General features: G+C 44.5%; 1 protein-coding gene across 1 annotated transcript in view; it reads left to right on the forward strand.

Annotated features, from left to right (window-relative positions):
- Positions 1 to 17,626, forward strand: part of ptprua (protein tyrosine phosphatase receptor type Ua) — a gene marked incomplete at its 5' end in the record, with an annotated part of 184,481 nt that overhangs the window by 128,751 nt on the left and 38,104 nt on the right. Inside the window, 5 exons of the mRNA XM_079485390.1 lie at positions 165 to 201; positions 8,043 to 8,181; positions 11,416 to 11,445; positions 12,074 to 12,234; positions 15,500 to 15,687. Of these exons, the coding sequence (XP_079341516.1) occupies positions 165 to 201; positions 8,043 to 8,181; positions 11,416 to 11,445; positions 12,074 to 12,234; positions 15,500 to 15,687 (555 nt within the window). The remainder of the gene's footprint in view (positions 1 to 164; positions 202 to 8,042; positions 8,182 to 11,415; positions 11,446 to 12,073; positions 12,235 to 15,499; positions 15,688 to 17,626) is intronic.

A 17,626-nucleotide genomic window follows, 5' to 3' on the forward strand; every position in this document is an offset into this window, starting at 1 on the left:
GTTCCTATTCATTTGCTAGTAAATGTCATCAAAGCAAACATTTCTATTTATTTCTTGCCGTCTGTGGATCGCTAGTCACATATTCAGAGAAATCACACACACACACATGCTCTTAGCCTCAGATAGCCCTGATAACTTACATCCACTCTGTGTTTTGTCCTCAGGAGACCCGGATTAACTGCATTCGGATCGCTCGTAAAGGTAATTCATTCTTTATCTGCACTGTTTACACACTGTAGGGCATGTCTCATTGACAGAGCACATATATCAACGCTAACCGAACGTCCCCGCTGCTCTCTCACTCGCACTTTATCGGGAGATGAATTCCTATTTGTTATCTTAACGTGGCACTCTCGCTAAACGCAATCGCTGATGCTTTCCATTCACCTGGCATTATAATGCACATTACCCAAGCATTCCTCATTCGACTCCAACAAAAGTGTCCGAAAAGAAGAGAAAATGAGAAAAAGCAACAAGCGAGATAAAAGATAAAAAAGCTGATTGGAGCAATGCATAGTGTGCTGCCTACATAGGCAGTATTTGAAGCAGCATGGGCGAGCTCCTTATATGAAGACAATGTTACATTTAAAAGCTATGCGGAAAAAATATTTGATACCTCACCAGCGTTATTTCTAAATCTGTGAATGTATCCTACAGCAGTGGTTCTCAACTTGGGGAGGAAGGGGAGGTCGGCAGGTGAATCCAGGGGGCCACAGATTTTGTGGCATTTTATGAAATATAGAAATTTGTCATAGATTTTATGCAATCAAACATAAAAAATAAGACCAGCAACCAAAGCAATATATAACTGAACATGTTTCCGGTTTATTAAAAATTCTTACCTTACGATTATAAGTCTTTATTTGGGGGGGCACAAAGTGATGCACTCTACACAAAGGGAGCCTTACTGCGAAAAAGTTTGACAACCACTTTCCTATAGTATACGGTATTATAATTCCCTACAAATTATACAGTAAGTTTCCAATACCAAGTTTCTTATATTTGATTCATTGGTTAATCATTTCGTTAATTTCAACTGTGAATCTGAATATGAAGTATTTACATGAAACCACACACTAAGCACATACTACTATACTGTCCTACCTGCTGAGCATCTTGCTTTACAGTACCTGCAATATTGGTTTCTTTCTGTATTTATTTAGCCTGACAACAGAGAATGTTGTAATTAACATTACCGCTGCAGATGGCATAATGATGATGAACTTCTATTTCTGTGATTTTTCAAATGGCAATTTCTGCTGTAGGATACGCCACAGGGGCTCAGACTAATCGAGAGAGAGATTTCATGCTGTTCACTAGAGCCGTTTGGAAATTGACTGCATTCTGAAAATGGAAAATGGAGACAGACACCCACAAGACCACATGGGGCCCATTTAAAATGGCCGCCAGTTTCCCTTTACAACTTCCTCAAATTTGCAGCCAAGTCACACTGGAATGATATGCTCTTCCTGAACCTCCAATGTGGAAGAAATGGAAGTCGAAAGTAGACCGTTTCTACTACTTGTCGCTCTTACCAAACACAGACTGTTAGGGTCGCAGCCAAAGTTTGCATTACATCTGCCACATATACAATATTCTGTCCAAGAAATGTTAATTGGTTTATGAAGGGTGCATCTGTTTGATGTGTTAAACCATCCGTCAGTGATGTTTTGTACAAGACATTAAGAAGACAGACCAGCGTGCAAAAAAAGTTTTTAGTGAACATACAAGGAGACATTGTTCTAGCAATGGAGAAAAAGGGGATTTCTTTTCAAGGAAAAAGAGGACCAGCCTGCCGCATCACACACTTGTTGCAAGGGGACACCTCTTTCTAAGGCCATAGAAGATGAAACCCCTCTTATTGAATGAGCTCTGACACCTAGAGGTGAAGCTTGACCGCGGGCCTCATAGGCCAGAGCGATAGCATCCCTTACCCAATGTGACATTGTTTGCCTGGTGGCAGCCGCCCCTTTGTTGCGGCTCCCATAACATATGAAAAGCTGCTCGGATTTACGCCACTGGCTAGTGTGGTGGATGTAATTCTGAAGAGCATGTACTGGACACAGTAGGTGTAATCGTTCCTGCTCTGACGTCGTGAATGGCGGAGGACAGAAGGCCTCAAGAACAACCGGGTGCACGGTGGAGAACGGAACTTTAGGCAGATAACTCGGGTGAGGATGTAGAATAGCTTTGACCATCCCAGGGGCAAAAATTAAACAGGACGGCGAGGTCGAGAGTGCCTGCAAATCTCCAATTCTCTTAAGAGAGGTGATTGCCATTAGAAAAAACGTTTTAACGGTCAGAAGCTTGATATGTGCTGACTCCATAGGTTCAAAAGAGGCGCTTGTTCCTGAGGACAGTTTCTCTTGCAGAAACTCCAACACTGAAACAATCTGGCAGTGAATAGGGTCTGCATGGTGAACTATGCACCATCTGTCAAAAACAGTCCATCTAAGAGCGTAGCTCCTTCTAGTGGATGGAGCCCTGGGACTTAGAATAGTCTCTACTACTTCGGGCGGAAGCCCAGCATCTTTCAGCTGGTACCCTTCAGGGGCCAGGCATGGAGATTCCAAATCTCTAGACGGGGGTGAAGTATCGCCCCATGTGCTTGAGACCGGAGATCGCTCATGGTGTGTTGTCAAGGAGGGATACCAGGTCCGAAAACCAGATTCTGGTTGGTCAACGGGGAGCTATCATTAAGAGGCGAGACCCCTGTTGACGGACCCTCGCTAGGACTCCCGGGAGCAGAGGAATCGCGTCCAGACCCAGGGGAGCTGGATGACTCAGCGAGAAGTAAGGGGGACATTGTGCTGTCTCCTGTGTAGCAAAGAGGTCCACCTCTGCTTCGTAAAATCTTTCCCAGATTTGTCTGACTCTCTAGGGGTGGAGTTTCCATTCCCTGTTATTCACAGCTTGTCTGGACAGCAAGTCTGCTCCGAGATACCTCGCCGTGGAGATCATCAAAAAAGGGGAGGGCCCGACTTTTGGGCTCGTCCACTTGGCCACCCGACAGATACCTGTCGTCTAGTTTTGAGTGCTTGTGGGTCTCTTTTTCCTGCGGCCAGTCGAGCTTAAGACGGTTGACTGCATTCGTCACCGCCCGAGACGCTCATCTAATGCTTTTGCATCGCGAGAGGAACGCCCCGAGGCGGAGCTCTCCGTGCATGCAGAAACAAGGGATGCCTCGTCCTCCGCCCGATCCGATAAAAGTGCCGGTGCACACTTCGGAAGCGGACGAGGAAGGGGGCTCTCCGCAGGGCCCGAAAAAAGGGGACCCAAAGGTCCACCTTAAGGTCCCAAGAGGGTACGGGGCGCGGACGAGGCCTTAGCCCCTCACGCCCTAGAGGAACCTAATAATCAGGTCATGCCGCCCCAGAGGCTCACCAGCAACTGGTACGTGATAACCGCGACAGCGGGTACCCACGCTCCAATGTGGAAGGGGAGATTACTCCCCAGCCTCTCCTGCAATAGGACAGCACGTTCCTGAGCGAGCAATTCCGCGGGTCTTCTCCTCGAGAAGAGCACCAGGACGAGAAGGGGCGCCACTTTAAGGCATCCAGCCTTGTGGGCATGGCCCTTGCCTGAGTGATAGTCTCCACCACTGTGGGGGGTAGATCATCCAGGAACTCCTCGTCCCATCCAGGAGCCAGACCCAAAGATCCGGCTCGAATGCCACAACGTGCCCATCCCCTGCGAGTAGGCCCTTCGCCAGGGGATTTGGCCAGGGGGAGTTGTCGTCAGGAGTATTAGCTCCGAGGACCAAGTGTAGTTGGGCCCGTAGGCGCAACTAGCAGCACTTGATACTCCCTTCCCAGACCTTGCACAGGACCTGCGCAATGAAGCTCACTGGGGGGAAGCGTACTTCCGCTTGTCCTGCGGCCAGCTGCGCGCTAGGGCCTCCGTGTCGAGGGGGGGGGCCTCGTCCAGGGAGTGCCCAGCGGTACTGGGTGGTGTTCAGGGAGGCAACAGGTCCACCTGTGCCCGCCCAAACCACACCCAAGCCGGCCCGCAGGGGTGGAGTCGTCACTTCCCACGAGGTGTCAACTGACGAGAGAGCGCTTGGCTGTCTGGTTCAGGACACCCGGTGGGCGTGTGACATGCAGAGGCTTTGCCACCTGCTGTCTCCACGGGAGGAGGCGTTTGGGCGAGTTGCGATGACTGCAGCGAGCGAATGCCACCCTGAGGTTTAGTACGCTACGCCGGTCGTGCTGTCCGGGCCAGTATGCTGGCTCTGCACGAGAGGCCGGAGCCTCATCAGTGCAAGCAGGACAGCTAGCAACTTGAGGGCAGTGATATGCCAACGCAGGCGGGGGCCCATCCAGCGACCCGACACTGCACGCCCGTTGCACACCGCACCCACACCCCGTAGGGAGGCGTCGGTCGTTACCACGACCGGCCTCACGACCGGCCTGGGGTTAGGATGCGACAGCAGCAGGCGTAATGACGATACGTCTACTGCCAGTGCGCCACGCTCTCCAGGGAACTCATCTCTGTAGTCAGTGCTGTCGCGGTCCCATGTGCGTCAGCCCGAGGGGGACAGGCCACCCCCGAGGACACCATGCCCAGGAGCCTCTGAAACTGATTTCAGGGGACCGCTGGCTGCTGCCTGAAAGTTCAAGCAGCTCAGCACTGACTGTGCGTGCTCGAGAGCGAGCACGCCGTCATGGAGACAGTGTTGAGTTCTCTACCAGGAAAAGGGGACCTCTGCGCCAGGGAGAGCTGCTCTTTTTCCCGGCTGACCCGTTACTGACATGCCAGCCCCTCGACAGTGCCGACGGGACTGGACATGAGAGAATGCGGTCAGTTGTCATGAACCACTCCTGGCGTCTGACAGACACCAGGACGCGCTTCTGCGCCTCCTGAACGGCACCCTTGCAAGGTGCTGCTCAAGGTATGCAGCGACCCCTGGTTTTGGGGATGATGAAGTGCGGCTGTAGAAGCCACTGGACATCTCGGCCGAGGGGACGGTTCGATCGCCTTCGCCAGAGGGGTGGCAGCCCCGGCCTGGAGCACGGGAACATCCCTGGCTCTGCTGAGGTAAGAGGATGCCCAAAGTCCGGCGGAGGTCTGGCGAACTGGATCGAATGCCGAGACGGACCACACTCCCAGCCACCGTGATGGTTTGAAATGCTAACCAAACACCCAGGGACCTCACAGGGGGGGCTACGATCTGCTTCATCAACCCACGGGGGTTGGTTCAATGACTAACAGTGCTAAGGGGAGTCGGGAAAGTGGCCTTTCTCGACATCGCCCGCCTGCGCAAGATTGAGTCAGAGGCGTCTTTCCGGGCCACTGATGTGGACATCGTCCGACCCAGCCTGCGCTGCCACCAAGGTCCCCGGAGGGCCAGTCGGCGGCGGCACTACTTGGGTCGGTCTTACCCCGTGGGGCTCTCTTTAGCGCCCTGGCCTGCAGGATGGCCACGGCGTAAGAGTGGTGGCAGCTTGGCCCACGGCACTGCCAGCCTCAACACCAGAGATGTCGAGACCTTACATGCCCTGGACGGTGAGTCTAGGTCAAGCTCCCCAGGTGGCCGCCGTCTGCGGATACCCGCGACTGCATGCTCCGAGCGAGCATGGCTGACATCTTGACGTCTGCTCTCACCTGTGCTCGACCTCCCGAGGGAGGGAGCTTCAGGGAATCGCCAGAGTCTGATGTCAGCAGGTCGCGCTCCGATGTTGCAAGAGACACCTCATCTCCACGGCTCGTGTCCGAGCGCTTGGCTGAGGAATAAGATGGCTTAGGACCATCCTTGGGGAACTGCCAAACAAGCGAGACGGGGCGCGAGCGGTCAGCGAGCCGGCCGGCTGACGGATTAACGCTCATGATAATCCCCACATCACCCTCGCTGCTCGCCGCCGCTGACGGCAGGGCCGTAGCCGCTGCGGTCACAGAACGGGAAGCAAACGAGGTGTTGGCTGGATCTTACAGAACACAGCCACCGTGACGCAACGTCTGAATAGCCATCCGCCCGCAGTGACGCAACGTCTGAATAGCCATCCGCGCGCAGTGCGGGCAGGACGAATCCACGAGGCTGCCACAGTGGTCGGACCCCCGAACACCTGCGGCAACCACCGTGTCCGTCCCCGTCCTCGATGAGTGTACTGCACCCAAGAGATCAGCGGGCAACGCCGGCTCCCCTTTCATACCCGGATATCCGGGGGCGGAGCCCGGCATGCAAATTTCATTCGCCAATTTCATTGGCCTTTTCAAAATAGTCAGAAGATGATAGGTTCTCAGGGGCGAACCCCATCTGTCGGTTCGACACAACGTCGAGAGACCGACAGAAAGGGAACTTTGGTTTGACAAGTGGGTGGGACACAAAATGGGGGACATTTTTTTGATCTATCACTAATTCAAAATACCTATGTTTTGCAATGTGTTTCATTGTTTGAATTGATTAAACCATGAAACCAAAAGGTGTTTTTGTCGTGTAGCAAAAGATGATGTTCAGGAAGGGGGAAAATGAGAGAAACGTAGGAAAACATGGCTCGTAAAGCTGAATCTGCGGTCGGAAGGAGACGAGCCGGATGACTTTCTAAAATGCTTAACGGGGTTTTACTTTCCTTAACAACGATCAGGGAAGCCCACGTTTCTGTGAAGCCTCATCATAAACACTTTTGTTTAAAAAACGAGTCCTTATTAAATGAGGATACATGTTTTTTCCCCATAGAAGTCTATTATAAGACAACGACACCGTGAAAACAAATTTATATTAAATTAAAATCAAGACCACGTGATTGAAAACAATCTTTCAATGATCTATAGAGTATGCATGGGACGCGCGCATCGACACAGGTAGACTCTCTGTGTCCCTCTCAGTGGCGATGAAGGCGTTCGGTTAAAGAAATCATTCCAAACAAATTTGAAAGTGAGGGGGACACGAACAGGATTTAGAAAAGTGAGGGGGACATGTCCCCCCTGTCTCCAGTGTAAATCACGCCCCTGCCTTCACTGTAAAAATGATTTGTTGTTTTGTTGCTTCAACTTAAAAAAATCAGTTACTTGGTTACCTTAAATTTTAGAATTAATTCAATGTAACAGTATAGGTTAACTCAACGAAAAATAAATAGAGTTAACAATTAATTTTTAAGTTGAACCAACAAAAACAGTGCACGGGAACCTCATGTTTCTTTATGCCAGTGTCTAAAGTGCATAAATGACCAAAGGCTGCTCTGATGGGAATAGATTTAATGTCCAGTCAATTTGGGACACTTACTTGCAGGACTTTGTGTACTAGACTGCATCCAAAGTCCAAGAGCTGAAATCATGTCCATTATGCCTAAATGTGAGCTGTTTTCAATGAGCAGGAAGCCTGTGTGCTTTAAACACATTAGAGAAAAGAGACATTCAGTAATTTGGGTAGGAGTTCAAACCATTGACATACAGGAAGACACTACAATATGGTGATGCGGTTGGAAGCACTCAATGCAGTGTCTGTTGATATCCATCCTACATGTGTCTCTCGTGTTACTGACCTGTCCCCAGCTTTTCAAGTCCCGGTGTGTTTTCGCTCTTAGGCCGTCCCAGGTTGAGCTCTTTTCCCTGTGGCTTGATCATGGGCTGCCTGATGCCGATAAAGCTTTTCTTCATGTCCGTCCAACCGCTGTGATACCTTCACCAGATTAACATACAGTCATGAGCCAGCGTTACCTGGCGTCTGTTCTAATCTCTCAATGCTCAACTGCTGCTCGTGATAATATACGATGCTAAAATAAGTAGGATAGTGGACGAGACACAAGCTGCTAGCACAGTGTTATCTTATAGTTAAAGCTTAATATGATGGAAACGGCAAAAAACTAGTATACAATAATCATATTTCTGGACAAAATGAAGGAAAATGAAAGTTAATCATGTGTGCTGATCATATTTAGTATCTTCTTACATACAGTAACCCATCATTTACAATTCTAATCACTAATCATCACAATTTTTTATAAGTAATGTTCTATAAGATTTCCATTTGTTAACACACTTTTGTGTGGATCTCTATTCTCTACATTGCTGTCTCTCCCTGATTTTTATTGTCCTTACACTCACAGCGGCCTGCAAGGACCACAAGCGCGCTCTGGAGGTATCCCAGCATGCCGAGGACATGGGTCTGATCCTGGGAGCGTGTGCCGGGGGTCTGGTGGTTCTCATCCTGCTGCTGGGAGCTATTGTGATTATTGTGAAGAAAGGGTGAGCATGTGTGCGCAGTCACATTCATATCATATCAAATGGAAATGTAGATGGTCTTCACAGAGAGACTATTGTAACACAACTCTCTTTTGAATACTCGAGTCTGATGATCAAGTGAAGTATTTTTCAGATGTAAATGCACTTGTTTTTACTTTCTTGGTGGTCATGTAGTAGGCAGGATAATGTCACAAAGATCACAAAGCCCTTCTGTTGACGGTGATACAGAATCTCCTTTTATCATGATGATATTTATCTATTGAGCAGATGATGTTTACATTATCCTTTATTTATTAAAAGCTTAAGCTCCTCAAGAGCTATTGAGGGGCGTTTGTGCATAATAATTTTGATCATGTCATGACTGATGTAGGAGCTTTATAAAGGTGCTTTTCCATTGAGAAATAGTTTTGCCAACAGAATTGTAATGGTTGTGTCATAAAACACAGAAGACTGTTGTTTGTGTGAATAACAGTTTGTCAGAAAAGTAAATCTGTGGCGTTTATGACAGTTTAACAGTTTTAATGTGCACTTTGTCCGTTTGTTTTATTTACAGCAATACAAACACGACTCATTTCTCATATCCATAAACACTCTTGTCGTGTTCTCACAATATGCAAATCTGTTTCTTATTTTTTTTACTTTACACACAAATTCAGCATTTTAAATCATGTGCTCATGTGAAAGCACTAGAATTTTAAACTGTCGCAGCGTACAATTCTCACACTGTTCTCACCAGGCGCATGCTAAAATGAAACACTGTTCACACTTCAGTCAAAATCTTTGGATTTAGAAACAAACCCCAGAGAAGCTCAATAGATAATGGCCTATAGACGCACCTGGCCCGAAGTTAACTTTAGATTCATTAGAATTTTGATCAATACTTATAATTAATAAAATCGTTCTAAACAATAATAAAGAATCATTATAATGTTTTATACGAGAGAAAGTGATCCGATTACACATCTTAAATATGAATCATAACCGGTTTTATACAGTCTATGGTCTTTACACCAATCATACTTCGTTTTTACAGATACCACCAAATGTAATATGAGTCTTTATTTTGAATTAAGCGCAAGTATAACTGTTCTTGTTAATAGTACAGTTACCGCATTTGAAGAGATGGAAAAGTCCTCAGGTCACGGTACTGCAGTCCTGACACAGACTTCCTTCATGAGCGAGTCCAAACGTCCACTTGTCTCCATTTCTAAAAGCACAGTTTGCCTTACTCGCATCTGTGACGAGCAGGCTTAAACTGGCGATCGGTCCGGGATGGGAGACGGGGACCCTAATGAGGCGACTCACATTCTGCTGGTCAGGAGACCCCGGAAGTCCCCTCCGTCTGTTTGAGTTCTGAATGTGACACATCGAGCTGTACTGGTCTACACGAGCTCCGGCCCACCGAGAGATCCAAACGGGAATCCGGGCCTGTTTCTGTGCGCCACAATTTCACTGTCATGTATCACTTTCAGTGGAGAAGCCCTTCCCCCCGCATAATGTATTTCACATAAAATTATACTTTTATATATAATTATTGGAGTATGTATTTTTGCAACTCCTGGTAAGTTTTTTCTTCATTTATCCATATGATTACATTTACATTTATGCATTTGCCAGACGCTTTTATCCAAAGCGACTTACATAGCATTATCCTATAAATTTGACATATGTATCTGCAATCCCCTGAGATCCAACACACAACCTTGCGTTGTTAACACAATGCTCTTACCACTGAGATACAGGAAAGCCAATTACTATCATATGCCATGAACGCCTCAGTGACTGTCATGAATAATTAGGAGAAATGTCTTCTCATTGGTCAAGAAAACCCAGTCTCATGAATAATTATGAGACACCGATGTGTAATCAATCTACTTTATTACATCAACACGTACATCCTATGACATTGACCAGATGAGGATTTTAATCCCGGAAGGCAAAAATAGCGCAAAAAAAACTCAGAATTAACTAATTTTTTCTACTGTAATAATCTGCCCTTCCTTCGTCAACCACGCCCCATGCAGCGGCGCCACCTCCACGCTACACTCTTTTAACTTCTGTACTACATTTCCCATCATGCAATGCACCGCTCTGACCTCATTGATTACCCCGCACCTGACACTCATCATAACACTCCACCTGAACCCCATCCCATGGACTCTATTAAATCCCAGTGTTTTGTCATGTTCATTGTCCAGTCTAGTTGTAATTTGTCATTGTTCAATACGCTACTCGTGGACTCCCGCGCCCGCATTTGTCATTGTTCAATACGCTACTCGTGGACTCCCGCTCCCGCTCCCGCTCCCGCTCCCGCTCCCGCTAACTCCGGGATGATTTATATTTTGGAATATTTTTGCCTGTTTTCTCTGTGGATATTATTTTGGATTGTATTACTTGGATGTTCCCTGTGCACTTTTCAGTTTGCCTGGACTCATTTAACTACTTGTTCAATTCAACTTTCTGTGTGGCATCGTTCTTCATCTGACGATATTGTTACACCAACATTGTTTTCTATAATGTGCAACACAACCAACTCTGTCAAGATCTAAATAAATGTTGTTTTGGGATCTGTGACGCTTTAAAACGGACAGAAAACACATTTTCCTCACAGAAGGTCTGCATTCGGTTGAAATGAGCTGAAAAAATATTTCGAATTCACATTTCATGTCCAGTTTTTTTTCTCATGTGTCAAGTAGCCGTGTAATAAGCACGATATGTACTAGCAATGCATCCCCCTTACTTATTGTGTATTAATTGTATTGAATTAATTTAAAACTACTACTCAACATTGATTCTTTGCGGAGGTCTACAAGAAGCTAAGTGTAGCCACACTACTAAAGTGTTGAAACTAAATGTCATGACAGAGATGGTGGAAGCATTGAAAACACCGGAAAAACTTCTATAGGCATCAAGTGAGAATTTGAGGCCGAATTCATACTGTAGTCTAATGCCACTGCTCATATGTGACCCAGATCAGTTTTTTACATGATGGTGTGAACAGCACAAACCACATGGAATCTGATCTGTTGGATTCTGATTTGAGCCACACACGTGATCTGATGTTTCATAATCCAAAGTCAGTCAAGATCATGTGATTTTGAATAATGTGTTCATCAGTGTTTGATTTAGTCTCAAAAGATTGAAGCTTTTTCAAATGAGCTTCTAGTTCGGATTTGTTGGTTAATATTTCAAGAACGTACCTAACTGGGTGTCAATTTTTCTTTCTATGTTGATCAGAAGAGACATCTATTCATACCCGTACTACCCGTAAGTAACTTTCTTATCCGTTTCCATAAAACCCATTTTTCAGTTCTGTCTTCCATCCACATTCCGTCTTTTCTCTCCCTCTACCATCTCCAGATTCCCTTTGAATAGTTAGCGGTGTTTGCTAATGCAGGCATCATGGAGATGCTAAAATATTGAATACATCACCAATCAACTAGTTTGCTGGGGAAATACAAAAGTCAGGAAAACTTCACAGACTTCACAGTGAAGGAGCGACCCAGTGTTGGCCAACAGCACCCCTGACTAACCCTAGCAACCAAGCAGACATGCCCTAGAAACATCATAGAACACCCCAGCAACTGTATACTGTATCAACATGCTAACACCACTCACAACACATTAGCAACTACATTTAACTACCTATAAAATCACTCAGAACTCCTAAGTGACCACATACAAACATCCCTTAGCCACCCTAGCATCATGATGGACTTAAGTAGGAAACCACATCTTTGTTTCTTTAGAAAATGCAAAAGAATCTTGTTGCTGTTATTTGTGATCATAAATCCCACAATCCTCTAGTCAACTGGAGCCTCTTCACCATCTTTTATCTGTTCTCTCTTCTCCAGTCATGTGCACTCGTTCTTTTAATGTGTCTCATACTCCGCAGCAGGAAGAAGGTGAACATAAACAAAGCGGTGATGACCTATCGTCAGGAGAAGAGCCGGAAACTGGGATCACTGGACTGCAGTACCACAGAGCACAGCACGCTTCAGCAGGACGACCGCACCACACACACATTCATGGATTCACATAACAGCACTGCTCGCAGTGAGTACACACCAGCACACGCATGCCATCTTCATTTTACAAACTGTGTCAAAAACATTTTGCATCAATGGACGTTCTCTTACAGACAAAGGAAAATGTCCACGGTTGTGATTGGTGCACTTGGACACGTATCTATATACATTTTCATAGATGATATTGGCATTTATTCAACACTGTCTTTAAGCAATATATGAACTCAAGAAAACATTGTTCATCTGTTTTTCAATAGCAGCACTTAATGACAATGGCACACTTAGTAATAATAGAGTTAAACACTGGATTTACATTTATAACAAACACCCCGCTGCCGTCTCCAAAGACAAAATACTGTAGACTTAAACACAAGATATTTATACAATTCAGCAGCATGTTTAAATTAGAAAACAGTACGAGGTGAAATAACACAAACAAAAAATACATTTTTGTTTAATCTCACTGGCACGTTGTTGAATACATTTCAGTCAAGCATTTTGAATACTTCTTATAAGTTTGTTTATTATAGTTTCTAATAAGTTGATTTTATTTGTGACATCTCACAGATGTGGAAACACATTCTCAACTTAACGCGATGAATTTGTTCGTGTTTTGGTTCAATCAGCTTTTGTACCTGAGACAGATACCTTTACTAACATTTTTCCGAACTTTTTATTTTTGTAATATTCACATCGTATAAATGGATTTGATTTAGCCACGTTAAGACCAGGCTGGCTGTATTGCTCTTGTAAATGATGGACAGACATGCGCACGTCGTTCAGAAGGGCGTATTTTTTAGTAATCTGTTGAAACCTGGAGTGTGTTTTGTTTGTAAGCTTGTAAAGGTTGTGATTGTAAAGGCACAAAATGCTATTAATGTACAGTATGGCATTAAAGTGTGTTGAGAACGGTTGGGTCGCTTTCACGATGGGGCTGCGCAGCACCACTGCTTTAAAAAAGTGGAAAAGCAGAAGGTAAGAATAACACAGACGTGACGCCAATTAGGATGGACGTTGAATAGAATAAACTGTGATGTTTTTCTGGATTCAGACATCTAGGAAGTACGCAAATCAACAAAATACAGTATATAACAGTGTGCTAGTAGAAAAAGCGTACATATTGTTTCATCATCACACTCACTGGTAAATAACTTAAAGCATTCATGCCTACAGATAATCATAGAAATAAATCAACAGAAGAAACGTATGAACTGTACAACAAACTTCTGAAGTTTAATGTTTCGAAACTCTTTAAAGCTGTTATTGTTTGTGATTCAGCAAGCGGTCACAGTTTACTTGTGTACGCATATGCTCTGAGTGACTGTGACTGATTGTTTAGCTAAATGAACGCTGCGGTTGAGTGCACAGACCCCCACACCCCACCCTACGGTTGTGCTGAGTCTGATAAATTATGCTGCATTCATCTGTTGAGGACACGCCTCACATTCACAAAGTCTGAGGTGTAGAGGAGACTCTGACCTGTTTGCTCTTTAAATACATGAGTACACACGGACCAGTCTCCCAGACCACATAAGATACAGATCAAAGCCAGACCACCAAAGTCTTGATACACACACTTAATGCGTCTATTGTTTAATAGAAGATAACAAATGAAGGGCTCTGTTGCGTTAGTCGTGTTAAGCCACTGTTTATCTCCATTAGTCATTGTTTGCAAATGGATCAGTGTAATCTACCTACACGTATTCATGATGTCCCCCACACATCTCTGAGTAAGCGTCCGCGTTCATCCCGTGGAAAAGACGAGTGTTATAATGTCACTGGCTTTCTGCCGCTTCCTCCAGATGTCTGTGCTTATGTTATCTACATCACACTGTTTGTGCTGTATATGCTTGTGAAACCTTACAGAAGAATAAACTAGCCCTCTGTGTCTGTGATATAGCTGTAAAGGCACAAAGTCAAGCATGTACAGATTAATAATAGTGCTGTCAATCGATTAAAAAAGAATCGGATTAATGACACATTTCTTCGGTGATAAAACACGATTAATCGCACTTAACACTGATGTTTTTAAGTATACAGTCATGGCCAAAATTGTTGGCACCCCTGAAATATTTCCAGAAAATCAAGTATTTCTCGCATTAACACATGTTTTGCTATAAAAAAAATTTCCCTTTGTGTGTACTGGAACAAAACAAAAAAAAGGAGTTTAAAACTTAATATTTGGTTGCACACCCTTTGGAACAAATAACTGAAGTCAATCGCTTCCTATAACCATCAATAAACTTACACTTCTCACCCGGAATTTTGGACCACTCTTCCTTTGCAAACTGCCCAGGTCTCTCTCATATTGGAAGGGCGCCTTTTCCCAACAGCAATTTTAAGATCTCTCCACAGGTGTTCAATGGGATTTAGATCTGGACTCATTGCTGGCCACTTCAGAACTCTCCAGCGAGTTGTTGTCATCCATTTCTGGGTGCTTTTTGAAGTATGGTCGGGGTCATTGTCCTGCACGATCTCGGACGCAAACCCAGCTTTCTGACACTGGGCCTTCCTCAGATTTCATTATGCCTTCCATACAGTCAAGGTACCCAGTGCCAGAGGCAGCAAAACAACCCAAAAACATCTTTGAACCTCCACCATATTTGACTGTAGGTACTGTGTTCTTTTCTTTGTAGGCCTCATTCTGTTTTCGGTAAACAGTAGAATGATGTGCTTTACCAAAAAGCTCTATCTTGGTCTCATCTGTCCACAAGATGTTTTCCCAGAAGGATTTTGGCTTACTCAAGTACATTTTGGCAAACAGACTCTGTGTCAGGAGTGGGGTCCTCCTGGGTCTCCTGCCATAGCGTTTCATTTCATTAATATGTTGATGGATAGTTGGCGCTGACACTGATGCACCCTGAGCCTGCAGCCAACAAGAGACAACACAACAAAAGACCCATTTCCATTTGGTGTTGTGATTGAGTTGAAGGATACATGCCGTTGAATCCAAAGAGAAATGTCATACACAAATGTCAAAGTAATTCGGTACGTCTCATATAAGGGCATCTCTTTTGGACACAAAAGCTTTTGTTTTCGCAAGAGGATTCCCACGGCACTTCTGACTCTTGGAAAATCACTTCAACATCTCTACCTCTGCAGTTTAACTTCAATTCACACGCTCACAGTTTCACAGTGTTAGCACGTCTGATCCCTCTTCAGCGAATTAAGTCCCACTGCAATTCACAAGTCGCGATGTGTAGCGAGTTAAAGGCTTGGGATGTCCACTGTTGAGTGCACTCAAACCTGTTCCCTTTAGACTACAGTGGGTTTGTGTTTGTGTCCACCCTCAGATGAGCAGCGCAGCACTGTAAATGAATCCAGCAGTCTGTTGGGTGGAACTCCCAGAAGACACTGCAGGAGGAAAAGTTCACCGTACCACACAGGACAGCTCCATCCGGCTGTGAGAGTGGCTGACCTGCTTCAACACATCAACCAGATGAAGACAGGAGAGGGCTACGGCTTTAAACAAGAGTATGAGGTGATGCCAGATTTACATCTTCAAACTTAACACATTAATTCAAATTAAATTCATTTGTGAAATGTTTTGCTTGCGCTATTTGTTGATGTTTTGTAACATGAAATGTCAAATCGACATTGAGTCAATGAAAGCTTGGGTTGGGTCTAAATACCTTTTTTATGGCAAATGTAAACATTTTTTTAGTTTATTTCACATTTGGGCGCATGGTGACAGCTTAACAGCCATTTTAGAGAAATCTTTCTGATGACTTATTTTCATTGTTGCTGGATCGGTTTTGGTGTTTCAGTTCTTATCTTTAAGACCATGAGTGGGAGGAAAAGATTTGAGATGGATATTGATTATGTGATTTGGTTGAGGATGAATGAAAGTACGACAGACTTTGATGAAAATGTCACGGAGGGTAGCAACTGAGCCTACGGGGGTCTTCACTGAAAACAGGAGAACGCTTATTCGAAAGTGAGGTTCAAACACAGAAGTGCTAAAAAGATTTCAACTGTTTTCTAACCGGATACAATGTGACAAGTATATTTTCAGAGAAATCCAGACTCAAAAAACAACGTCTTGCATAGGAGTAAAAAAGCTCTGGATATTTAAAGCTGCAATCTGTAATATTTGCCACTCTATTGACATCTAGCTTTCCTGTAGCTCAGTGGTAAGAGCATTGCGTTAACAACACAGGGTTGTTCTCTGGCGATTGCAGATACCTATGTATAAATGTATAGGATAATGCAATGTAAGTCGCTTTGGATAAAAGCGTCTGCCAAATGCATAAATATAAATGTGAATCTAAAGCATATATTGCAGTTTACTTTACATACATAAAGTATCTTTGGAAGAGCTGAAGTCACGAAGAGCTGAAATTACAAATTTCCCATTAAATCGTACCCAAATGATAAATCGTGTCAAGCTTGAAGCAGGGGAGTAATGTTAGCAACACGTTCTTAGAACATTTTTGCCGGGTTATAGCTAAAACAAGAAAATAATTCAATCTATTTTCTATGATGTTGGCAAACATACATGCCCTTCATCAGCACCCCACACTTACATGATAAAAACAGGCGTTGCGCCCAACATGAAAATATAATGCATCTGTGATGTGTAAAGTGCATCTGGCTTGACAAAATGCAGAAGCGGAAGGGGATTTAATGGACGAGTAGGAAAACGTGACTTGCACTTATTTTGGGGGGTCTTTTTTAAATTACAGTCATTTAGATGTAATTGCCAGGTGCTGTGGTTCACCTGCTTTGGGTGTGTGTGTGCTGAACAGCTGTCAAACATTAGCGCAAAAACTGTACGGCATTAAAAAGCACTTAGACAGCCGGTGTACTCCGGCAGAGCTCAGATCTTCCCATCACAGCTTTTTGTGTGTACACACAGAAAAAACATCTGAAAACAAGCAGCGACGTGATTTTTTGGAAACATGACGGCAGGCAAATATGCCACAGGAAACCTTTTTACTACTCAAAAGAAATATAGTGTCATGATAGTACAAAAGAGGCTGTGTCATACCTGCTGAAAACGTTCTGTTAGTATTCCAATTCATGTCAATGGCAGTTGTTTGGCTGGCGGAGGTTCATTGCTCATGGCCAGGACTACCCAAGAACCAATCATCTGAGCTGTAAATGTCATGTGACTATATGTGACCTCAAGGGCAGTAGACAGGGAAAAATACCTGCCATTAGAGTTCATTGCTCTGTGGGGACCTTCAAAACATCTGCTAAATAATCAATAAATATGGTCTAGTCTGTGAAATCCATTTCATTTTTTCCGAATTTACCTTTTTTTACCGTTCTGGAAACTATTACCAATTTTTCTTCCAAATTTCAAACTAAAATGTTGCTTCTATTAGGATTCATTTGCAGAAAATGAAAACTGGAGAAACAGGTGAAAAAAGACATCAAATACTGCAAAGAAAACAAGTTCATATTCACTTTTAGGC

Source organism: Barbatula barbatula (assembly GCF_947034865.1).
Source record: "Barbatula barbatula genome assembly, chromosome: 21".
Taxonomy (NCBI): domain Eukaryota; kingdom Metazoa; phylum Chordata; class Actinopteri; order Cypriniformes; family Nemacheilidae; genus Barbatula; species Barbatula barbatula.